The 25,563-nt window shown below is 44.2% G+C and overlaps 2 protein-coding genes, 1 long non-coding RNA gene and 1 other non-coding gene across 4 annotated transcripts in view; 2 read left to right on the forward strand and 2 right to left on the reverse strand.

Annotated features, from left to right (window-relative positions):
- Positions 1–16,923, forward strand: part of LOC139365188 (testis-expressed protein 2-like) — a 36,118-nt gene extending 19,195 nt beyond the window's left edge. The window contains exons 4-13 of the mRNA XM_071102644.1: positions 2,223–2,423; positions 4,087–4,441; positions 4,650–4,876; positions 6,671–6,826; positions 7,068–7,167; positions 11,529–11,649; positions 14,363–14,470; positions 14,964–15,173; positions 15,609–15,729; positions 16,642–16,923. Of these exons, the coding sequence (XP_070958745.1) occupies positions 2,223–2,423; positions 4,087–4,441; positions 4,650–4,876; positions 6,671–6,826; positions 7,068–7,167; positions 11,529–11,649; positions 14,363–14,470; positions 14,964–15,173; positions 15,609–15,729; positions 16,642–16,797 (1,755 nt within the window). The 3' untranslated portion in view covers positions 16,798–16,923. The remainder of the gene's footprint in view (positions 1–2,222; positions 2,424–4,086; positions 4,442–4,649; positions 4,877–6,670; positions 6,827–7,067; positions 7,168–11,528; positions 11,650–14,362; positions 14,471–14,963; positions 15,174–15,608; positions 15,730–16,641) is intronic.
- A 2,743-nt stretch (positions 16,924–19,666) lies between these two features.
- On the reverse strand, positions 19,667–19,808 carry LOC139365352 (small nucleolar RNA SNORA50). Its single transcript, XR_011626638.1, has one exon. It is a non-coding gene; the product is annotated as a small nucleolar RNA SNORA50 (small nucleolar RNA).
- A 353-nt stretch (positions 19,809–20,161) lies between these two features.
- On the reverse strand, positions 20,162–20,887 carry LOC139424093 (uncharacterized). Its single transcript, XR_011635903.1, has 3 exons — positions 20,664–20,887; positions 20,464–20,577; positions 20,162–20,260 (listed from the first exon to the last, which is right to left on the reverse strand). It is a non-coding gene; the product is annotated as an uncharacterized lncRNA (long non-coding RNA).
- A 120-nt stretch (positions 20,888–21,007) lies between these two features.
- The window catches only part of LOC139365189 (serine/threonine-protein kinase/endoribonuclease IRE1-like), a 31,349-nt gene continuing 26,793 nt past the window's right edge, over positions 21,008–25,563 (forward strand). The window contains exon 1 of the mRNA XM_071102645.1: positions 21,008–21,316. Within this exon, the coding sequence (XP_070958746.1) occupies positions 21,236–21,316 (81 nt within the window). The 5' untranslated portion in view covers positions 21,008–21,235. The remainder of the gene's footprint in view (positions 21,317–25,563) is intronic.

The raw sequence follows: 25,563 nt of genomic DNA on the forward strand, positions 1-25,563 counted from the left end.
GCTGTGTCCTTCCCCCTAGTAGAACCTGTCATCACTGTGGACAGACAGCCTGACATCTTAGATAGGCTGTGTCCTTCCCCCTAGTAGTACCTGTCACCACTGTGGACAGACAGCCTGACATCTTAGATAGGCTGTGTCCTTCCCCTAGTAGTACCTGTCACCACTGTGGACAGACAACCTGACATCTTAGATAGGCTGTGTCCTTCCCCCTAGTAGTACCTGTCACCACTGTGGACAGACAGCCTGACATCTTAGATAGACTGTGTCCTTCCACTAGTAGTACCTGTCATCACTGTGGACAGACAGCCTGACATCTTAGATAGACTGTGTCCTTCCCCTAGTAGTACCTGTCACCACTGTGGACAGACAACCTGACATCTTAGATAGGCTGTGTCCCTCCCCTAATAGTACCTGTCACCACTGTGGACAGACAGCCTGACATCTTAGATAGGCTGTGTCTTTCCCCTAGTAGTACCTGTCACCACTGTGGACAGACAGCCTGACATCTTAGATAGGCTGTGTCTTTCCCCTAGTAGTACCTGTCACCACTGTGGACAGACAGCCTGACATCTTAGATAGGCTGTGTCTTTCCCCTAGTAGTACCTGTCACCACTGTGGACAGACAACCTGACATCTTAGATAGGCTGTGTCCCTCCCCTAATAGTACCTGTCACCACTGTGGACAGACAGCCTGACATCTTAGATAGGCTGTGTCTTTCCCCTAGTAGTACCTGTCACCACTGTGGACAGACAGCCTGCAGCTTCTATTGAGTTAGCAAGCTGAGCACATGTTGCTGATAGCATCTACAAGATAAACAGCTGATACACGGCTGGCTTTTCCCCAGTGGGACTCGGAGAGAGTAGGGAGGATTTACAAGGCTGCGTCCCACATGGCACCCTATTCCCTATGTATTGCACTACTTTTGACCAAGGCCCATAGGGTTCTTGGTTAAAAGTAGTGCACCATATAGGGATTAGGTTGCCATTTGGGACACAAACCAATTTGCCATATCGCGTCTCTGTTTGTCGTTAAAGTTCAGGATTAAAACCTGATGGCTGCTCACTTTATCAGATAGGACAGGAAGCCATTCAGTATATGTCTGTAGATATCCATCTCCCTCCATGATTCCTATTATCCACACCAGTACTTTTCAGTAGGCTTGGGTTATTACACCATTAAACATTACACTGGCTTAAATATTGGGATGTACAACCTCTCCTGAATGCTCATGCAGGATTCACAATGGTGGCTTCCCAGTGGGATAGAGAAACATTGGCTGGTTAAGAAACACATTAAAGTCCGGTGTGGCACAGCATGGTGCTTGCAACACCAGGGTTGTGGGTTTGATTCCCATGGGGGACCAGTATGAAAATGTATGCCCTCACTACTGTAATAAGACTCTGGATAAAAGTGTCTGCTAAATGACGGATCTAACATCCTCATTGGGCTATCCAACAACATACTGAGGCTATATAGCGTTCCCTCCAGCTGCATTGGGGTTTGCCCTGAAACAACCTCACAGATGAAATGGTCTGTTGATTTGTCAAACGTTCTCCTTTTAGCCCAGTCAATGTGCTGGAAACTGAAGCAGAGGAGACACGCTTAGCGGTTGGCTAGCGGTTATGTAAGCGTGTGTTTGTGTGTACTTGTGCGTGTGTGTTTGAACCCGTGTGGGCACATGAGCTCCATATCCTCAGGCTACAGCTGTACTGGAGAGAGGCTCTCTGGTCATGTGGAACACAGCCCAACATAGCACCTGTGGAACCACAGAATATAGCCAGCTAAAGGAGGGGTCATACGGGTCAGCTCTCACCCACAGTCACGCTATGATGTCATCATGCCCATGATGTAACTCATGATGTAACGTCTCCCCGTCTCTGAAGAGAACTGAACAGACCGTTGTTGTTGTTTAGATGAAGCCATGTTGTGATAATATCTCCACATATCAACATGCTCTGGATGATTCTCTCACTATGATGTTAGTATGGACCAGGACTGTCAGCTAAAAGTTGGAGACCGTGTGGTTATATGGTTGTATTGCAGCCAATCACACTCCCCAATTAGTGTGTGTGTGTGTGTGTGTGTGTGTGTGTGTGTGTGTGTGTGTGTGTGTGTGTGTGTGTGTGTGTGCGTGTGTGTGTGTGTGCGCGTGTCATTCGTGCATATTGTTGTTCCATGCGTCGGTCTGAGAGTTAACAGTGTGTATTGTTCCCATTAACAGGGCTGGATGAACCAGATGTCCAGCTATGACCTAGAGATGTACCATGCCACTCTGACCCACTCTGTGTATGTACGTCTGGAGGGCTCCACCCTGCGCCTGTCCAAACCCAACCGTAACATCGCCCGGCGGGCCACGCACAACGAGCCCAAACCTGACGTCACCTACATCAGCCAGAAGATCTACGACCTCACCGACAGCAAGGTGTGTGTGTGTGTCTGTGTGTCTGTATATCTGTCTGTCTGTCCGTCTGTCTGTGGAACGTGTTGTATGGTCGTTTGCGGATGGATGCCCCATTTTGTTTGTGTATGTCTAAGACAGAGAGAGGAAGGGAAAGGGAAATGCAATGTGCAAGTGACGTCGTCCTACGTCATACTTCCGGGTCCTGTCCCCTAATCTCTTGAATGGGCTCGACATTTATATCATCAAATCCGTGAAAACGCGGTCATACAGTTGAAGTCGGAAGTTTACATACACTTAGCTTGGAGTCATTAAAACTTGTTTTTCAATCACTCCACTAATTTCTTGTTAACAAACTATAGTTTTGGCAAGTCAGTTAGGACATCTACTTTGTGCATGACACAAGCAATTTTTCCAACAATTGTTGACAGACAGAATATTTCACTTATAATTCACTGTATCACAATTCCAGTGGGTCAGAAGTTTACATACACTAAGCTGACTGCATTTAAACATCTTGGAAAATTCCAGAAAATGATGTCATGGCTTTAGAAGCTTCTGATAGGCTAATTGACATCATTTCAATTGGAGGTGTACCTGTGGATGTATTTAAAGGCCTACCTTCAAACTCAGTGCCTCTTTGCTTGACGTCATGGGAAAATCAAAAGAAATCAGCCAAGACCTCAGAAAAAAAATTGTAGACCTCCACTGGTTCATCATTGGGAGCAATTTCCAAGCGCCTGAAGGTACCACGTTCATCTGTACAAACAATAGTACGCAAGTATAAACACCATGGGACCACGCAGCCGTCATACCGCTCAGGAAGGGGACACGTTCTGTCTCCTAGAGATGAACGTACTTTGGTGCGAAAAGTGCAAATCAATCCCAGAACAACAGCAAAGGACCTTGTGAAGATGCTGGAGGAAACAGGTACAAAAGTATCTATATCCACAGTAAAACGAGTCCTATATCGACAGCAAGGAAGAAGCAACTGCTCCAAAACCGCCATAAAAAAGCCAGACTATGGTTTGCAACTGCACATGGGGACAAAGATCGTACTTTTTGGAGAAATGTCCTCTGGTCTTATGAAACAAAAATAGAACTGTTTGGCCATAATGACCATCGTTATGTTTGGAGGAAAAGGGGGAGGCTTGCAAGCAGAAGAACGCCATCCCAACCGTGAAGCACGGGGGTGGCAGCATCATGTTGTGGGGGTGCTTTGCTGCAGGAGGGACTGGTGCACTTCACAATAGATGGCATTTCTGACATTTCACATTCTTAAAAAAAGTGGTGATCTAACTGACCTAAGAGAGGGCATTTTTACTAGGATTAAACGCCAGGAATTGTGAAAAACGTAGTTTAAATGTATTTGGCTGAGGTGTATGTAAACTTCCGACTGCATATAAAATTATATTTGTGTTTGTGGATGAATTTACCTTTTTAAGTTTGTGTGCTGAAGACCACTGGGATATGTTTTTTCCCATTCAAAACGCAAAACTACAAGGCTACTTTCGTACCATGTATGGTGCACATTTGTGTATGACTGCGTGTGTGTTTGGGCATACAGACATTGAAGTGGGCCTCCCTCACAAGTGATATAAATACCTGTATCTGTCCAGTCAGCCTAATATTTTTAGAACACCCCCAAGAGGTTAATGTAGCATGTAACATCCAAATGTGTCCCCAGATCCACCTGGTGCCCCAGAGCCTGGCCAGGAAGCGCGTGTGGAACAAGAAGTACCCCATCTGTATTGAGCTGGCCAAGCAGGACGACTTCATGTCCAAGGTCCAGGCCCAGGGAGAGAGGCCTGAACCTGGGGAAGAGAAGCCGGCCGGGGTGGGGGAGAAGGGGGAGAAGCTGGAGGGTCCAGGTGGAGCTGGGGGTGGAGAGGAGCCTAGGAAACCCTCAGGGGAGCGGGATCTGACCCTGTTCCTGTTTGGGAGGACGGGTCGGGAGAAAGAAGAATGGTTCAGGAAGATTTTGGTGGCATCCAGACTTAAGTCTGAGGCTAATAAAACGTCCAGTGAGCATCCAGTGGGCGGTGAGGGAACATTCAGATGAACACACAGACAGCTGTACTTTTTGGGGACCAACAATTGATTCCCATTCAAAATCCTATTCTCCCTAACCTTGACCCTAACCCTAATTCTAAGAGGATTACAGACAGGGAGACGTTAGCTAGACATTAACGTATGTGAAATGATTTCCAATAGAATTTGAACCCAGGTGTGGTTGTCGTTGCCTAACAGACTGGCCTCACAGATTGGAGGCAGAGAGCAGGAGTAGCAGCCGTGGCAGCCTCATGGATGAGCCCAGTCAGAAGGACCCTTCCCTGGCCGGAGGGGTCAGGCAGAAGATGCTGCTGGACTACAACGTTTACATGGCCAAGTACATCACCCCCCTGCCCCCGCTGGACAGCCCCCCGGCCAGCAGCCCCTCCCACAGCCCAGAGGGCAGCCCTGGAGCCACCAAGAAGGTAGGGTTGATGGGGGAGACCACAGAGATCTTATTCATTCTATATGTAATTCTATGGAGGGGATCATGTTGACACAGGCTGATCAGATAGCCATGTAGACATGTAGTTAGTGTGGCCATGTAATAGCATGTAACTATACTGAACAATAAACAACTATACTAAGCAACATGCAACAATTTCAAAGAGTTACAGCTCAAATAAGGAAATTAGTCAATTGAAATAAATTCATTAGATCCTAATCTATGGATTTCACATGACTGAGAATACAGAACAGCAGGGGTTCAAACTTTAGAACCCAGTTCCTACATTTGAATAAAAAATGGATTTTATTTAACAAAACTATGCTACATTTTATCTCTGGGACCCTCAGGATGACAAATCAGAGCAAGATTACTGAATGTAAGTACATTATTTACCTTCAGAGGTGAATGTATCAAACCAAGTGCCGTGATAGTTTTTTGTTGTTGTGCACTCTCCTCAAACAGTAGCATGGTATTTTGTTACTGTAATAGCTACTGTAAATTGGACAGTGCAGTTAGATTAACAAGAATTTAAGCTTTCTGCACATATAAGACATGTCTATGCCCTGGAAAGTTTGCTGTTACTTACAACGTCATTCTAGTCACATTAGCGCACATTAGTGAAGTTGTTGGATATTTAGCGTGAACTGGAACACACTACCGTGCATGTCGATCCAGAGCATCCCAAACATGCTCAATGGGTGAAATGAGTATGCAGACCATGGAAGAACTGGAACATTTTCAGCTTCAAGGAATTGTGTACAGAACCTTGCGACATGGGCAGTGCATTATCATGCTGAAACATGAGGTTATGGAGGCGGATGAATGGCACGACAATAGGCCTCAGGATTTCATCACATTATCTTTGTTCATTCAAATTGCCATCAATAAAATGAAATTGTTTGTTGTCCGTGGCTTATGCCTGCCCATACCATAACCCCACCGCCACCACGGGGTACCGCTTGCCCACACAACGCCATACACTGTCTGACATCTGCCCGGTACAGTTGATACCAAGATATATCCGTGAAGAGCACACTTCTCCAACATGCCAGTGACCATCGAAGGTGAGCATTTGCCCACTGAAGTCGGTGATGTAGTCAGACTGCAGTCAGGTCAAGACCCTGGTGAGGATGACTAGCACGCAGATGAGCTTCCCTGAGACGCTTTCTGACAGTTAGTGCAGAAATTCTTTGGTTGTGCAAACCCACAGTTTCATCAGCTGCGGTTGTGAGGCTGGTTGGACATACTGCCAAATTCTATAAAACGACGTTGGTAAAGAAATTAACATTCAATTCTCTGGTAACAGCTCTGGTGGACATTCCTGCAGTCAGCATGCCAATTGCACGCTCCCTGAAAACTTGAGACATCTGTGGCATTGTGTTGTGTGACAAAACTGCACATTTTAGAACTGCCTTTTATTGTCCCCATTACAAGGTGCACCTGTGTAATGATCATGCTGTTTATCTTGGCAAAGGAGAAATACTCACTAACAAAGATGTAAACAAATTTGTGCACAACATTTGAGAGAAACAATCTTTCTGTGCATATGGAAAATTTCAGCTCATGAAACATAGGACCAACACTTTACATGTTGCATTTATATTTTTGTTCAGTATACATACAAACTTTAAGCAATGAGCAAGTATTCTCAATTCGTTTCACATATAATTCTATATACCCTGGACCTGACCTCTAAAATCAGTTGGATATAGAATATGTATGTTTACTACCTTTGTCTCACTACCTGTTACTCCCACGTTGTTCCTGTCAGTTACCCAGCAGCCCGTGTGAGCGGCCAGGGCGAGGGGCGGTGCCAGAGGCGTGGGTGAACGCCTTGATAGGCCGGGTGTTCTGGGACTTCCTGGGGGAGAAGTACTGGGCTGACATGGTCTCCAAAAAGATCCAGATGAAGCTCAGTAAGATCAGGGTGAGTACTGGCATCCTGTCTCCTCTGCCTCCACATACAGTCAGCGTGTATATTCTTCTTATCTGTCTTTGTCCCAGAGAGCTCTTTGTCGATAGTCCTTTTTTAATTACAAGCGTCTTGTCCTCCCGTCTTCCCCTCACTTACTTCTCAACACACCAGAGGGACATGAGATGTAACTCAGAGAAAACACATGTGTAAGAAAGGAGACTGTCCTGAGGTGTAAATGTCCTGTGTTTTACAGCTGCCATACTTTATGAATGAGCTGGCTCTGACAGCGCTGGACATGGGCTTCTCCATTCCCAAGATCCTCCATGCCTCCAAGCCCTCTGTGGACCACCAAGGTAGGACACTCTCTCTCTCTCTCTCTCTCCCTGCTTTCTCTTCTCCCTCTCTATCTTTTCTCCTCTCCCTCCTATCTCCTCTCTTCCCCCCTCCCTTCTGCCTTTTGTTTCAGTCTCCCCATACCCCTGCCTCTATTAACCAGAGGAATTAAACATTTGCCTCACTCTTCCATGCAGAACTGGTTTATCTTGGTGATATTTGTGGGTTTTCAAACATGAACTGTTCGTTTCAAGTCCTGCCACATCTCAATTGGGATTATGTCTGAACTTTGACTAGGCCATTCCAAAACTTCAAATGTGTTGCTTTTTAGCCATTTTCATGTAGACTTGATTGTGTGTTTTGGATCATTGTCTTGCTGCATGACCCAGCTGCGCTTCAGCTCACAGATGGATGGCCTAACATTCTCCTGTAGAATTCTCTGATACAGAGCAGAATTCATGGTACCATCCCAGTACCACCACCATGCTCAACCGTTGGCATAAGGTTCTTACTGTGGAATGCAGTGTTTGGTTTTCGACAGGTATAATGGGACCCATGTCGTCCAACATGTTATACGTTTGACTCATCTGTCCTTAAAACAAAAACAATTAAATAAAAAGGATCATCCAGGTCCTTTTTGGCAAACTTGAGTCAACTTTTTGGATGAGATGTGTCCCATTATGTCTTGGCATTTGGTGTTGCATAACTTTGTTTATGAAATAAATCTATTAAGTAATTGTTGTGTTATTTGTTCACTCAGGTTTCCTTTATCTAATATCAGGTTTGGTTGAAGATCTGATAACATTCAGTATGAAAAATATGCAAAAGTAGAGAAAGTTAGAAAGGGGGGCAGATACTTTTTCACAAAACTGTAGATGTTATTGATTAGGATCTAAAAGGCCAGACTAGATCAGCACTCCAACTGAGAATGTGAATACAGCCTCGTGAGGAGAGTGGGAGGTCATATTTGTCACGCCCTGATCTTAGTTATCTTTGTTTTCTATATTATTTGGTTAGGTCAGGGTGTGACGAGGGTGGTTTGTTTAGTTTTTGTATGTCTAGGGGTTTTTGTATGTCTAGGGGTTTTTGTATGTCTAGGGGTTTTTGTATGTCTAGGGGTTTTTGTATGTTTATGGGTTTTTGTATGTCTAGGGGTTTTTGTATGTCTAGGGGTTTTTGTATGTCTAGGGGTTTTTGTATGTCTAGGGGTTTTTGTATGTCTAGGGGTTTTTGTATGTCTAGGGGTTTTTGTATGTCTAGGGGTTTTTGTATGTCTAGGGGTGTAGTCTAGGTGTTTTATATGTCTATGGTTGCCTAGATTGGTTCTCAATCAGAGGCAGCTGTTTATCGTTGTCTCTGATTGGGGACCGTATTTAAGTAGCCATATTCCTTGGGGATTTTGGTGGGATGTTTCTATGTGTAGTTTCCTGTCAGCACTCGGTTTATATAGCGTCATGGTCGGGTTGTTAGTTTAAGTGTTCTTCGTTTATTAAAAGAAGTATGTATTCGTATCACGCTGCGCCTTGGTCTCCTCGTTATGACGAACGTGACAATATTGATCCAGTCATTTAACTATATTCTGATGTAGGGGATACAGTTGGGAGTGTGTGGTTAAGTCTGTTTTCCATGTTTTACCTGAAAAACCTTTCATTGCTAAGCTTGAATGTCTCACTGTCTCGCTTAACGGTCCACTTCTCCGTAAAGGCCCAGTGAAGTCAAAATGTTTCCTTGGTTTTGTGTCATATTGTACAACAGCTGATGAAACTAACACTTTAATGGAGTTTTGACTTACCTGGTGAAATCAACAGGCGGTATAAGTTTTAATAGACCAAAAACAAAGAGTTCTAAACCTCCCTGAGAATACCAGCTAGTTTTCAGTTTTCCCTCCCCATTCAGACCACTCCCAGACAGTCCTAGTAAAAGCATTTATTTTTTTGACAAAAAGCATTTATTTTTTGTGGACCATTTTAATTCTAAACAGTCACAGTAAGGTACTTGATATTTACCCAGAAATGATTTGATATTGAGATTTTAAAAAAGGCTGCATTGGGCCTTTAAAGGATTTGGGAAGCTTTCCATATTCAAGGTTAAGGGTTAAACTCCTAAGGCTCTACTGCAGCGTTACCCAAACTCATTCCTGGGGACCACAAGGGGTGCCTAGCACTACACAGCTGATTTCAAATCATCAAAGCTTGATGATGAGTTGATTATTTGAATCAGCTGTGTAGTGTTAGGGCAAAAACCAAAACGTGCACCCCTTCGGGTCCCCATGACTGAGTTTGGAAACACTGCTCTGCTGTCTTGCTACAGTAGAAGCATCCGGTAGCCTAGTGGTTAGGCAGTTAACCCGCCAACAACAACTGCTCCCTGGGCGCCGATGATGTCGATTAAGGTAGACCCCTACACCGCTCTGATTCAAAGGGGTTGGGTTAAATGCGGAAGACACATTTCGGTTGAATGCATTCAGTTATACAACTGAATAGGTATCTCCTTTCTCATAAGCTCATCAGTCCAGAGAGTGATTTATTGCACACTGTCCTACACAACACAGTTCCCATGGGCTTTCCCCCCAGGCATTATCAGCTAAATGCTTGCACATAATGAGCCCTATGGGGATTACTGCTCAGCAGCCCTGTGCTCCTCTATTCCAGGAGGATGATGAAGCTGATATAAGTTAAGGGCTTTATAACCGTTATCATCTGAAGAGTTTCCAGAGATTTAGTCACAGAAATCCCTCCCCACTTTCATTGTGTGGCATAGAGAGTGTTTGGAGAGAGAGAGAGTCTGGAGAGAGAGAGAGATTAAGAGTAAACGTGTTGATATTTCCTCCCCGTATAGAGACGTGATATGACTGAAGAGCTTCATTTCACTAGTGTACACACACACACACACGTATACACCAAAAAACGCTGCTGGGTTCTGACCTTTCCCACCCAAAACCAGGAAGAAGCCTGGTGAGTTAGCCAGCTTCTGAGCCAATCAGAGGTGAGGCTGCCCTAGTGTTGACCTGTTGGTGTGTTTACTAGAGGATCCTTCCTCTCCCTACCAGTCAGACACAGCATGTGGCTTCACTGCAATTCGGAGTCCGACGGGTAACTTCTGGTTAGTCTACAAAAACAACCTTAGCATTTGTACTTTAGAGACATGCAATGTTTAACTGAGTTTTACAATAGTACTAACACAGGGCCGAAGCAAACAATGCTGAATGAATTATCTTGAAATTGCATCAAACACTGGGTAGGTAACATAAGAAGTTAGTATTCAAGTTGTTGTTCATGTGTGCTCCCACCAGGGGCTGCTAGCGACCAGAGTGCCCCAAAGGCAGATGTGATGCTACTTAAGGCCGCTACAAACTTCACGCAAACAGAGCGACGGAGCTTCGTATACGTTACAACATTTTACCAGAGTGAGAGAGAGATCAGCAGCTACTCTTCCTGGGGTCTAAACAGTGTTAAAACAATTACATCACAGCAAAACACAACAGCCTACATCATCAATAACACAATACATCATACATTATTACTCTATTATACAACATTTACAATATAAAATACACTATACCACAATATGACAATATTGCATTGTGTGTGTGCGTAAGTGTCTCTTCACAGTCCACGTTGTGCTGTGAGTTGTTTTATCTGTTTTTTTTCAATCTGATTTTACGGCTCGATTGAGTTACTTGATGTGGAAGAGTTCCATGTTGTCATGGCTCTATGTAGTACTGTGCATTTCCCAGAGTCTGTTCTGTACTTGGGGACTGTGAAGAGACCCCTGGTGGCATTCCTTGTGGGGTATGCATGGGTGTCTGAGCTGTGTGTTAGCCGTTTGAACAGACAGTTTGGTGCATTCAACACACCTCTCCCAAAGAAAAGTAGGGATGCAGTCAATCTCTCCTCTACTTTGAGCCAGGAGAGACTGACATACAGGTTATTGATATTGTCCCTCCGTCTACATTTAAGGGCCAGCCGTGCTGCTCTATTCTGGGCCAACTGTAATTTGCCTATATTCTTCTTTGCTTTACTTGACCATATAACTGGGCAGAAGTCCAGGTGGGATAAAACTAAGGGAGCTCTTACTGCTCTTTGCCTCAGGCTCACAGTGGATGAGTGACTTATCCACTTACACATAGGACCAAGAGCTTTTATATACCGTCAGCATTAGCTATACATTTTTGTGCTTTTGTAGTACCTAACCGATATGGCTATGTAGTTTTTTGGCTGCATCCTCAACGGTGGAGAACGTTTTCATTGCAGGGAAGTGTGAAAACAGTTCTGCCTCATTATTCCACTATTGCCGTCCAATGTGCCATCGATGGTATGTTAGTAATGATTTACCATCCCTCTTTTATCTCTTTCCCTCTCTCACTCCCTACACTTTCTAGGTCTGTGGTTTGATCTGGAGGTATCCTACACTGGTTCCTTCATCATGACCCTGGAGACCAAGATGAACTTGGCCCGTCTGGGGAAGGAAGGAGAGGGGCTGGGGGAGCAGGGGAAAGAGGGGTGAGTATGGAGGAGGGAGAGGGGCTGGGGGAGCAGGGGAAAGAGGGGTGAGTATGGAGGAGGGAGAGGGGCTGGGGGAGCAGGGGAAAGATGGGTGAGTATGGAGGAGGGACTGGGGGAGCAGAGGAGAGAGGGGTGAGGAGGGACTGGGGGAGCAGAGGAGAGAGGGGTGAGTATGGAGGAGGGACTGGGGGAGCAGAGGAGAGAGGGGTGAGTATGGAGGAGGAACTGGGGGAGCAGAGGAGAGAGGGGTGAGTATGGAGGAGGGAGAGGGGCTGGAGGAGCAGGGGAGAGAGGGGTGAGTATGAATGAGGGAGAGGGGCTGGGGGAGCAGGGGAGAGAGGGGTGAGTAGGAAGGAGGGAGATGGGGCTGGGGGAGCAGGGGAGAGAGGGGTGAGTAGGAAGGAGGGAGATGGGGCTGGGGGAGCAGGGGAGAGAGGGGTGAGTAGGAAGGAGGGAGAGGGGCTGGGGGAGCAGGGGAGAGAGGGGTGAGTAGGAAGGAGGGAGATGGGGCTGGGGGAGCGAGGGGTGAGTAGGAAGGAGGGAGATGGGGCTGGGGGATCGAGGGGTAAGGACATAGAGATATGTGGTATTTAAAATGTTCTATTTACATATGTGGTTAAAAAAGAGCACTCGGAGATATTATAAATCTTAAAATCAAGTACTTACTTATATAGTACTTTAAAGTATGTGCACCTCTTTGGTTATGTAGGCAATCACATGTGAGGAATTAGTGGCATTCAGGATGTATGATACTGAACAGAGTGACTTAGCAACACCTTTTCTAAATACTTATTGGCTCCATTCACTGCCTGACTTCATCTGGAACTGTCAACGTGTTTTGTTTGACTTCCAACAAAAATGCTATTAGTCAATTAGTGGATGCTGGGAGGGGATAATGAGAAGTAATTTATTTTGCTGTAAATCTAGGATCAACAGCATGGCTTTGAGCATGTGCTAATGGCTGAATTGATAGGGTTTGTTCTGTGTTGTTCTACGCTCATAGGATTTGCAGGCTTTTGTTCCAGCCCACATCAACACACATGATCAAGAACAGGTGTGTTAGTGCTGGGCTGGACCAAAAACCTGCACCACATGAGCAGGATTGAAAACACTGCGTTTGAATGAGAGGCATTGTTAACTGTCACATTTGCATATTTTTTTATCCTTTCTTCTTTCATTCCTTTATTCCCTCTCTCTCTGGATTCTACCTCTGACCTCGGTGGATGTGTCTTATTGCTGGTGAGTTTGGGAAAGATTTCTTTCTGCCTGGTATACTGAAATCATCCCTCTTTTCATATTTCACCCTCTTTTGTCTCATGGAATCAGCTTCCCTGCAAGCCAGTCGATCCTTTAAAAGCCCCGGCAAGGAATGAGTCTGGTACCAGATCTGTTTGTGCTGTCTTGCCATCTTCTATGGCAGTGGTCACCAACCTTTTCTGAGTCGAGATCACTTTCTGAGTCAAAATGCAAGCCGATATCTACAGCTCAGGTTTGTTTTAAACATGACTGAAACGTAAGCCCATTGCAAACAGTTCTGTAACAATGAGGTTTGTGCAGTAGGCTATAGGCCCAACACATTATCATTGCATATTGCTATGCTTGAATTGCCCTGCCAATGTTGTTCTTCTCAGACCATTTTGAAATGATATTTAAAACCTTTAGGTATATGATCACACTGGTAATAGCAATGCAAGCTTATCGGAGCGCTCTGCTATCGACTACTCCTTCAATGCAGCTGCAGTGCTAGTTTTAGTGGAAGTAGGGAGAACGCACATTTTATTGGTTAAAGTGTTGACGGTGCTGAATGACAACTTAAACATAAACTTGCTCACAAAAACAGCAGCTCTTGGCTGTATTCGTAAACTTTTTGAAATCTCACAGTATCAACTTTACTGTGCATTCGAGGCTTCTTTTTACCATCTATGGCTCGAGGAAACTGTGCACACACGTTGATCTGAGCTACCTGATTGGCCAGTGGTAGGCCTATAGGTGCACTTGATTTGCTCTTTGGGCCTGCTGTGTTGTCGGAGTTCTACCTTCAGACACATGAAATTGTAAAAGAATGGGAACACTGCCTTCCTGGTGCAACTAATGATGCTGAATCAAGTGCACCTACCACCAACAGTGAAACGAAAAAAAAGGAACACAAGGCTTAATTATTATTTTTTTTACAGAAATGTTTGGTAATCTACTAGGAATGCCTTGGAGATCGACCAGTCGATCGTGATCAACCGGTTGGTGACCACTGACCAGGCTATTTCCCAGCCGAGGCCTCTGAGGGATCAATGGTTCTGGGAATGTTTAATAGGGGATTTGATGATAGTCTTTGAGCTGCTCAGCGAATCCTCTTCGTAGTGTACTTGGTTTGACGAAAAGGGAAGAAACTCCCTCTGCAAACAGTGGGGATGGCCTTGTGAGCAGAAACATAACTTCTCATGCTGTACCACATGGGAGTCCTTTAGGCTTTAGTCTAGGGTAAATGTTATTCCCCGTTCAGGACTGAAGGAGTGTCAGCTTTGACCGTTGGAACGAACTGCTGTGTCCAGACTGGATTTGCTGAGGGCTTCCTAGGCACAAATGCTGCCAACACCGCTCCCCAATAACAACAGACAATTGCTCATACTAATTTTCATCTGTTTTCCACTTCCATTTCTTAAAGCTGACTAATACTCATCCCCTTTGGTCTCATGTTTTGTGTGTAAAGGCCCAGACCTCGGGCCTACTGCCTGGCAGACAGTGACGAAGAGTCCTCCAGTGCTGGATCGTCTGACGAAGAGGATCCCCCAGAAATCCCCATGGACATGCTGGGGGCGGAGGGGTGAGAACATCATTAGCATCAGGCCGTGTCTGTCTCTGTTTCCATTCGTGTGTTTTTATAGACTTCAGAGACTCTTTCTAGCACTAATTGGTGAATTGCAGCTCATTTTAGCTGTTAGAATATTACAATGAAGAAGATACAGAGAACACAGTCAATTATGCAGGCTAATAATCGTGCAGCAATTGTTGGTTATACTTTTTCTTACAGCCCGGTTTAAGGTATTGTCCTAAGTGCCACAAACAGATACAGGCAGGAACTGCTTTCCGGCCCAGAGTGACAGAATGTACCCACTCACTGCCCTGTATAGTGGGTGGAGGGAGAGACTAATGAATATCTGATGATGCTGACTCACTCCCTCCTCTTCCTTTTCCGACACCTCTTTCACCTCCTTCACTTCCCCTCCTCTCCCTCATTCTCCATCTCCTCTTTCTGCTCTTTGTCCTCTCTCCTTCTTCTTCCTCCTATTACTTCATCTCCTCCTCTTCCCTCACAGTTTCGTCGGAGGCCACCGGCCCAGTAAGATCATGAGGTTTGTGGACAAGATCGCCAAGTCTAAGTACTTCCAGAAGGCCACGGAGACAGAGTTTATCAAGAAGAAGATCGAGGAGGTGTCCAACACGCCACTGCTTCTCACCGTGGAGGTGCTGGAGTGCCGCGGGATGCTGGCTGTCAACATACCACCCCCACCCACCGACAGGATATGGTACGTTCCATCCATCCCACCTCCCCTCACTGACAGGATAATGGTACGTCCCAATACCTTCATACAGTTACATACCACCTCCCCCCACCATTAGGATATAGAACGCCCCATCACCCTCATACAGTATACTTAGCACCTACCCCCGCAGACAGAATTTGGTACATTCCGCTCCAGGGGTAAGGTCTGAATTATTGAATATCCAGTGTGAATATGCATGTTATTCAGCTATAGAGATACAGAAGGGCTTAGCCTGGCTTGTTGACACAGTAGCCCACATGTCCTCTGCTGGTAATATGAAGTAGAGGAGTCAAAGCATTATAAAAAGGAAGACTAGACTAGTAGCTTACTAGTTCAACGGGTGTAAGAGAAACCTTCCCCAGGATATTAGGATACAGTAAGCCAATGGGTGTAACATAGGGAACCTTCCCCGTCCAGGTATGGCTTCAGGAGTCCCCCCCACTTGGAGCTGAAAGCCCGGCCCAAGCTGGGTGAGAGGGAGGTCACGCTGGCCCACGTCACCGACTGGATCGAGAAGAAACTGGATCAGGAGTTTCAGGTACGCTGAGACCAGGGAGAGTAGAGCATTAACAGGTCTCTACTTGGATTATGTAATAACTGTATTGTGTGATCTGAAATCCAGGAGCTTTTCCTGAACATGGGATCTGCCTGGGAACATCTCTGGGCTCTATAGTCCCCCTAACTATTTGTTAAAACAATTTGATGTATCTTTTGTTCAATATGTATCGCAAGCTTTCCATTTCTCTTAGCTTTGCATCTCTTCCCTTGTCAACAAAGTGAATGTCTTCCCAGTGTTAGACAATGATGGGACTGGGACAACAGAAGAGTGGTGTGTGATGTATTTACAGCAGCCCACCAAGCTGTACTTCAAAGACAGTATGCTTGTGGCTCTCTGTCTTCATATAATGATCAGGCTGCTCCTAGAACTCTGCCCTGAGGCACACCTGTTGACAACTCAGTTATTCTGCCAGGCTACAAAGTAGAACTACATGTATCCCTGTTTGAGACTTCGCTACATTATTATTATCCTTACCACACACACTCAGGCACAGAAGTACGCACACATCAGTTGTGAGTGACTATGTATGGCTTCCCAAAAATACCAGACTCCAGACAATCCCCAAATCCAATCACACAGAATAAGATTGACTGCAGTCTCCTGGGTTTTTGTCCAAAATCTGCCTTTCTGCTGTAACTGGTGTTGAGGCCTGTTTGTTGTTTTCACAGAAACATATACTGTATAACTACTATAAATTGCTATTTTGTGATACCAGCTAGACCAAAGCACCTCGTTCAGCATTCAAGTGATAAACTAAGATTTGTGTTCTTGTCAAACATGCACAGACAAAAGGCTTATCATAAATGTAATAAATATTCGTGGCACACCTTTAGCTTGAAGTGTTTTCTGTTTTACTCCTAGTTACTCAAGTTCTCGTTTTTGTTCTCACAGAAAATATTTGTGATGCCAAACATGGACGACCTCTGGCTACCCATCATGCACTCTGCCATGGACACCCGTTCTAACGCCAACCTGGCTACTGTGACAACATCGACCGATGCCTTGAGGGACCCAGACCTCTCGGAGCCTGAACTATTTGACGTGTGAAGACAACAAGACTCTCCGTTTCTGGGGTGTTGCTAAGGATAAGTCACTGGCGACCTGACATCCCAGTAACCACTGGTGCCAGCGTCGCAGTGGGCGGGGCTTACTGTCCTCCCCTCAGGACAGTGGGCCAATCCCACAGCCACTCCAGACTGTGGATCCTCTACCAGGAAGTGAAGAAAGGCAGAGAGATGGAGAGAGACAGCCTGCTTACTTCTCACTTGGCTGGGAAATACTGCATAATTGGTTTGAGGGAATATTAATCCGAGGACGGTGTCAGTCAGACAGGTCATGGATTCACCTGGATACACAGACCATTTGGATTGTAAGTGTGTGTGTGGTCAGACAAATTGCCTTGCAGTGTAAACTGAAGAACCACACTACCTGTGATATACAGCAGCTACACCAAACATCAGAGATGAACATGAAACGTGTGTGTACTAATCGGAGTCCATGATATGCCCTGCATTTCTTTTTCCATTGACTTTCAGACCCGAAACCCATGAAAAAAGAATGGGTGTAGATGGTCATAGAGAGAAGGCTGTGTGTGTGTGTGATTTGTCACATGCTTCATCATCTAATGCACATATGGGCATTGTGAGACAATGTCTATCCCTCTCTCCGCCCCCTCCCCTTCCATTGCGTGGCATTCCTTATGCAAACAGGTCAACGCAACTGTGCATCGATCAACAATACCATCCTACCCCCAAAACAACTCAAACTGCATGTGGTAGTTACTGAATAGCCTGGGATGAATACCCTTGCCTGAGACCTGAAAATGTGTGTTGGATCCTCAAGATGTCTATGCTTTAGCTCAGCGTGCTCACACACTCTTGTGGCATGGGTATGACACCCGAGTAAGTCACAGATGAAGGCTATATATAGTAGTTACTGACTGTATAGCTTGGGAGCTTTCATCAAATGCATAGGGCCTTCAGTGTCTTCTGTCCACCAATGCCTCAGCCATTCTGAAGTCAAACCACATTGTTGATGAGGTGTACAAATACCAACCATAAATCTATGTATTGTCACAAGTCTTACAGCTATGATGTCAAAAGAGGTGTGTAGAGTGTAGACAGAAGGCCTAATGAATGTACCTGTACATGTAAAGCAGGCAGTTCCCTAACTGGGTCAAATATAAAGGACCCTAATAGACTGCTGACTTAGGGCTCGATTCAATCAGATCCGCTTTAGGCGACATCTGCATAATGGTTGTTTTGCCGGTGGAACTGCATTAGAGCAATCAAATCCACAAGAGGCTTCAGGAATTATACCTAAAGCAGACATTGCCATTGTGTTTTGAGTCGCATTAAGAGAAATCCTATGCAGACCCGTTTACAAGTTCGAACATTGGAATGTGAGATATTTTCTACACCTTAATTAGGCTGATAGAAATTATATATTTTTTGTTGAATGATTTTCAATTTGAGTGTCATTATTTCTATATAGACTATACTTTCTCATTCTGAACTTCTGTGTGGGCCGGTGTGGCTTTGTGACAATGATCACAAGAGCAGCTGCTCACCGATTTCACAGCTTCAACAGTTACACCTCCAAAACATTCGCTTTGTGGGTATCGTCTATCCCTGGTAAATGCTTGATCTGATTGAATCTAGGCATTACTTTGGCAGTGGTAGGAGATATTTCCGGAGTTAATTTTCTATCAACAGTTTTAAAACGCAGAGGTCAAATGCATTTGTCTCGTCTTATAGGCCAAGCAGCACTTTCACACACACCTCTTTTTAAAACTGTTTCTCAACCTTTTTTGTACCAGCAACTGGCAAATCTGGTGTCTTATTCAGGGGGTGAACTTGTACAGGAAGTCTCACACTACAGAAACAGGATAGGCTCCTGCCCTGTGGTCCATTGTGGTTCAGACAAGGCATGCTTAGTTACTGCCAAAGCTATGCGTTTCCTCTTTGGAGCACCACTGCTCTACATTACTTCATTGTCAGACACCCATCGGAGGGACTGATCAGCAACATCCCAGGGCCCGGCGGTTGAGCACCACGATCTTAGACCACGTTCACCAGCTAGGATACGTTACAGCTTTCACACACACTCAGTCTGAACATGGTTAGATGCCTGCAGCTGGTGATTCAAACAGCCATAACTTATGTTAGCCATACCGCTCAACCAATGGAAACATGAGCCATTCACTAAATATGACTACTTTTCTTTATCAATTTTCTGTCTTGAAATACCTGACTTCATGCTATGTACATATGAAAAATAAACAATTTCAAATATGACTGGCGTAGATGGTTTTGAAACCTTTCAGATTCATGAAATTTGCCAAGAATAACTTTACCTGTGACATTTGGGTTGTTTGCCACAACTTTGTTCAAATGTTTGTGTATGAGGCAGAAGTGCCACTTGAATAACAAGAAATTCTAGTCAAATGTTTACAGCTAAGTCAAGTCATGTGTGCGTGTGAGGTCATGTCAGATTCTTTCCTCATACGCTACCGATCATTACATTTGCTGTGACAGGAAAGGTTAATCTGGAATGTTGCATTGAGCGATGTCACTACAGTTCTGATCAATAAAACATTGCTTGCATGTAACTAATCGTGCTTTGACAACAGTACCTCACCCTAGGCTCATTCAAACTAATGAGTGGTTGTTTGGGCCATAGTGACTGTGCTTTTGAGTTATAGGGACATTTGCCCATGTGCACAGATCACAACAGGTTAAAATGTCAGAATAAATAATATGCAGAACTAAAAAAAAAGTTGATTTAATCTGCCTATAACAATATATACACTACTGGTTTATTCCTTGTAGCTCTAAAATTAGGGACTGGTACTTCAAAATCATCAAGTATTCAGATTAAAGATCAGAACACACACACATGACAAATATTAGTGAGTAGATGTGAGTTGCATTTAAAAGAGAAACTTGGGATGAAATGCCAAGTAACCCCAGTTATAACAAGCCTTTGATTTGTTCTTGCAGCTGTAGCTTGGCCTACAGAGCCATGGAGAGGGCTCTGCTGGTTCAAAGACAGTGCATACAGTTACGATATAAATGAAAACACAAAACATTCCACTACAAATATGACTTTATTGGACAACTTAATAATAATGTTCAATAAATTGAGTTGTATCAGTTGAAGTCTCTCCCTGGTATTCATTTTGCGCCACATTGGACTCCCATGACTGCACCTAGATCCATGGGGAAAAAGGCACAAATAAGCCTACTATTTCAAACAGACAGTCAGTTTGATATGAGAATGGGTTATGTCAGAATACAAAAGGTAACTTCACCATCAATCAGAAGTCTAACGCATTAATCATCATTCATAAACCCCCCGCCATTGCACTACAAATGTCGAGATCACAGTATTCACCTTGGTCTTTGAGGGAAACCTGAATGATGCAGGGTTCCTTCGTAGAAAGGAGCCACGCTGTTAATGGCTTACACGTCTCCTGCTCCAAGACAAGCCACATTAACTCTACGATTCCCTGAAGTCGCAAAGGCAAAAATATGCACAAAAAAAGTTATTCACCAAGACTGGAGACAACCACATTGATGTCCATGCCTGGGTTATGAGTCAGAACAGCAAAAGTCAACTTCACTGTCAATCAGAAGTCTAACGCGTTAAAACATAATTCATACAACAATGGATATTTTCTATGGTTATTGGATTGCCATTGCATGCAACTACCTCAAGAGAACACAAGGGGTTCCATGGTCCCAACGTGGACTCGAGGGCCATGCTGCGGACCACGTGCGCAGTCTCCGCACATGATTGTGGTGCTCGTAATGGCCTCCGACTTTCCTGGGGAATAGAATCAAAACATTAAACATCCTTGATGCTAAATCATTTCGTTAAAGTCAATCCAGATGTCAATAAATTAACCTTACCTTGAACGAGTCGTAAGTAGCTAGTTAGCCATTAGCTACTGGCCTTTTTACTGAGTTCCTTGCAAAATTACATAATAGGGATTAATTGACATTCACTCACTACAGTTTTCAATGTATAATCTTATAGCGTCCATCAAACAATATGGGTAAACACATTTCGCGTTTAGTCTGCACAGACTGAGCCATGCGTCTGTAATCAGACATACGCTCCATGTTCCTCTTGCTTGATGTAATGTGACCGGAAGACCCCCGACGAATTTATACTTGCTTGCAAAGCATATCCGGTAGCTAGCTGTGTACTTATTGGTGGAGAGACATCCTAGAATTTCCCCCCCTCCTCCACTGTTTCGGACTTCGCAATCTAAGTCCAACACCCACATATTCATTTCAGGAAGATGCAAGTTGGACCGGCACAGAGCCAGAGACACTTGATTACCGAAGCAAGAAGAGTAGCAACGCCACAGACAAACTGAAATGTTTTGATATCGTAACTCTTTGGGAATGCCTCTTTAAAACTTGGTTGTATCGACGCATTACATTCTATGTAACTCGTACTACCCCGTGTGGACTGTATGATGGACTGGACGGTTAGCAGTCGGGCCCTATTGTGGTGCATTTTCACGTTACTGTGTAGTATTGACCCACTTCAAATGGTAAGTAGCTAACCTAACTTACGATACTGAACCTTAGTGGGAGGAATTGGCATATTGGCTAACTAGTTAGCTAATGGGTTTAGGGGTTAACACCTAGCTAATATTTACAACTAGTTAGCTAGCTGATATTTTTGGCTAAATGGTTATTAGCTAGCTAACGTTAGCTAGTATACTTGGCTGGTTGGCTAGCTAACAACCAGTCATATATTTTATGCCTAGTTAACTAGTGTCGACTCCAACTAAGCTAAGGCCAATATAGTATGTTGTTAAATTGCTTGAAGTAGTATTAGCTAGTCTCCTGTTTTTGTAGTAGGGGTAAAATTACAGATAATGTATTCTACAGCATTTATTCAACAAACTACCCATTAAGTCACACTAGTTGGCTAATCTAACCATGCCATAAGATGAAGCCAAGGCATTAGAGCCAGGCTGGGGACCCTAGCTAAATTGATACGATTAGACTTTAGACCCCCATGTAACGAGTCTGTCAGTAAAGACCAATCAGGTGAAGTTCCACCACCTCACTGGTTGCTGGAGCAAGCCCATTGCTCTGTGTTAAATGTTTCTTTCTAAAACATAAAATAAAAATATTGTGATAGTGCTTTCAAAATGTAGCTATCCAACATGTAGCTTTATGAATAGCAGTGCAGGGATGTTTGTTTAACACACTCAGTGCCCTAGTAATTCAGCATGCTTGTTCTGGTTGTGCTCATACTCTTGCAGTCAGACTTGTAGGTAGAGCTGGGCAAAAATCCATATAGCGATAAATTTACTATTGTCATGATAACAATACATTGAACTATAAGTTTAACATTAATGTGGGCCAGTTTTTTATTTTCATTTATTACCCTTAATAATAATACTTTAAATGTTGTAGCTATCAGTTTCCCATCAACAATCACCCATATTAGAAAACGTATTTAAATTAAAATGTCACATTTCTCTAGTAGGCCCTTATAGGGTATTTAATGTATGATATCAGCAAAATGTCCATGATAAGTGATCGGTTTGGTTGGTGTTGATAATTTTCAGTTTATTGTCCCAGTTATACTTGCAGGCCGTGCTACCATGTGCGTATAGACAGAGTTCAGTCTGTGTATGTTCTGTTTGACTGTGTGTGCGTCCTATCTTATCACAAGGCCAATGTCTGTGCAGGCACTTTGTGCGGGTGTATTAGGGTCTACGTGCAGCCGCGGCAGAGACGGTGCCACTGGTTTTTGACAAGTGGAAGGGAGCTCAAATGGCCATGCACAGAGAAATCACAAAACAAACATGCTTGATGTTTTAAGTCTCTGCACACACTAATATCTGGCCATCCGACCTGCCTACGTGTGCATTGCATGTGGGCAAAACAAGTAGACAATTAAAATAAAACCACAGTGAAATTTAATGCAAGGTGGTGTTGAGGGCAAGATGCTCAAGAAGGGACACGCAGGTTGTTCAACACAAAATATACATAACCTGGTCATGCATGGCCATTTGTACACCATGTAGGTTTAATTTCCTCACCTTTTCAAAAAAAACATTTCCTCTTCGATTTTGATCTGTGGTCACCAGATAATGAGCGTCATCAGTTCCTGTCTTAATTCATGCCTGCACACAAACTGTGAGCGCTACAGCGAGTCTACAAATGGGAGGAAACATTCAGACTGTTTTGGAAATGTTCCATTGAAGGTGAATTAATGGAGGCAAGGTTGATAAAGCACTTGCTAGAGTCGAGCATTAATTACCTTGTGCAAATTGTCAATTTTGCTGTCAATAACACCTCTTCAAGTCAATGGTCTGTTCTGATATAATAGGTCAGTTAACAGGGATCCTGCAGATTTAGGTTGGAAGGTCATTTCTACATTCAGTTCCACTAAGTATTTCTGAGTATTTCGGTTTCTGTTCTCCATGTCCCTTCTGGAGGGTGCATCTATTGTCAATGTTTTTCACTCTCTTTTTGATTGGGCCTATGAATTCTGTAGGCTAGTGCCTCCTCTCTTAGTGGTTCCAGTAGTGGTTGAGAACATTTAGGCCTAAGCCTAGATGCAATGTAAAAAAAAATAATAATACACTTTCTCACCGGTCTCTACCAGTGAGACCTTTAGCTCTAAGCATCAGTAGCATTACATTACTCTGAAAGACTACTTGTTTGCCCCTCCTTTGTGTTCCCTCTTCCCTGGAAGGCTTTGATTCCTATTGACTGATGGTGGGAAACCTGCCAATCACATGTACCTGATACCACTGCCTGAGAACTCTTAGGCATGTTCATTCTGTCTCTCTAATGGAACATGGCCTCATTGCAGGGGCAGAGTGAAAGCTCGGAACCTGCCAAGAATTGTTTCGCCAGGTTTGGGTATATTATGTAACCCTAGCAGTGTTACGCAATGTCTGACTTCTTTCCCTGGTAAAAAGCATTATGACATGTAAACCAAACGGGGCCTGCTCCAATGACCTTTTCTCTCTACTCCCGCTCCCAGATACAGACCAGTATAGAACTCCTCTATACTATCAATCATACCGTATAGCCTAACAACCGCATACAGATGTCCCAAGGATGTACTTTTAGGCCTGAAGGTGTTAAACGTTGTTTCGAACAGAGTGCTGCTTCTCACAAACTCCAACCGTCCGACAGATGTTCCAGAGATGTTGATTTTGAAACTGAGAGCAGGCTGGAGGTTTGTGGGGATGAATAATAATACATTGACATTGATGGTTATTGTTTTACTGTTCCTGGTACTGTTCTTATGAGGTGATAAGCCAGTGGGAACAACCACAGGTGTCCAGTATTGACACAAGCTCTCTCCGGTGTGTAGACTGTAAGATTACAGCAGGGTTAACTGAACAAACAAACCCAGAAACACACACGCTTCCTTCTACCATAGACATTTTTAGATAAACTGCTAAATAAATGAGCTGTAGCTAGCAAACAGCACCTAAGTCACGTGGTTAGGTTATAATTGCTTTGATTTCATCAGATAGGCCTAGCTTCATACAGTAACCTTGGGTTTCTTTCGTTACTCCAGCAGGCCGAGTGTGTTTGGTCTGGTCAATTTCGTAGACTGTAGATGGCTGGGAGGAAGACAACATAACAAGGCTGTCTGATTCATAGAAGGCCAGGGGTGTAGTGTAAGTGTACTCTGTTTGTTCTGGATGCCATGTGCTCCTCAGGCCCTGGCTTGCTGGTTGTGATGTGGGGGGGGGGGGCACATTGGTTTCTGGCCTAACAGCACTTAGGCCTAGTTCTCCCTTGTAAGTGTCTGAGTGCTGGGTAGGGCCTGGAGTAATTATAGATCAGTGATCTGCCTTTAACAGAAACAGCAGGGACTAGTTATACTATCCTGAGTGCCCTTTGGAGGGGAAGTTTCATCCCATTGAATTAAGACATTCAATTCTATGTTCTACTGTTCTAACTTTGGTTTGGCTGGAGGAGTGGGGGTGGGGTTAGTGGAGTAGGTTTGTACACACACAAGTCATGCACGGTATTAAAATCCCTCTGGCCCTAGCTGCCTCCTTTAGCTGGGTCATGGCTATAAGAGATGTATAGCTTTTGTGAAATGAATGTCAAAATATGTTTTTATGTTTTTGGTGTATTTTAGCTATCCCTAACCCTTCCTAACCTTAACCTGCTATGCAAATTATCCTAACCTGCTAGGGAAAGTTTTTTATTTTATTTTTTTTTTACAAAAGCTGTATCCCATCTAGTCAAAACCCTTGAGCAGCCAGAGCACTCTACAGTACAGACACTCCCACCCGGCCTCTTCCTGTGCCAAAATCAAAATGAAGACTACGTATCGCATATCAGTGTGATGTTTTTTTTTTTTTAAAGATCCCTTGCACTCACTGACCACAGAGACTTCTAAGGAAAGAAACACCCCCTTGGCTTGACCGGGCCTCTGTTAGAGCTTAAAGTGTGGTCAGTGATTCAGACGCGGCATACACCCACTTACGCCTGCATACATTTTTGGTTGTGTCATTCCTTCTCTCCAAAATTGCTGTCCATGTTTTTCTACTGAACCCAGTCAGTCTGCCCATGTGGGCTTGTGTCCCTCTCCCAGAGAGAGTGATATGAGAAGGACTGGAGAGAAACACATTCGCATGTCCATCTCAGCCCACTCTTTGTCTGTGCGGTGACTCAGAAACACATTTCTCCCTGAGTTCCACAGTAAAGCAAGCCGACCATGCTTGCTTTATCAGCCCAATATTTTTTTATGTAACCTTTATTTAACTAGGCAAGTCAGTTAAGAACAAATAATTATTTACAA

The sequence above is a fragment of the Oncorhynchus clarkii genome, chromosome 13 (assembly GCF_045791955.1).
Source record: "Oncorhynchus clarkii lewisi isolate Uvic-CL-2024 chromosome 13, UVic_Ocla_1.0, whole genome shotgun sequence".
Taxonomy (NCBI): Eukaryota; Metazoa; Chordata; class Actinopteri; order Salmoniformes; family Salmonidae; genus Oncorhynchus; species Oncorhynchus clarkii.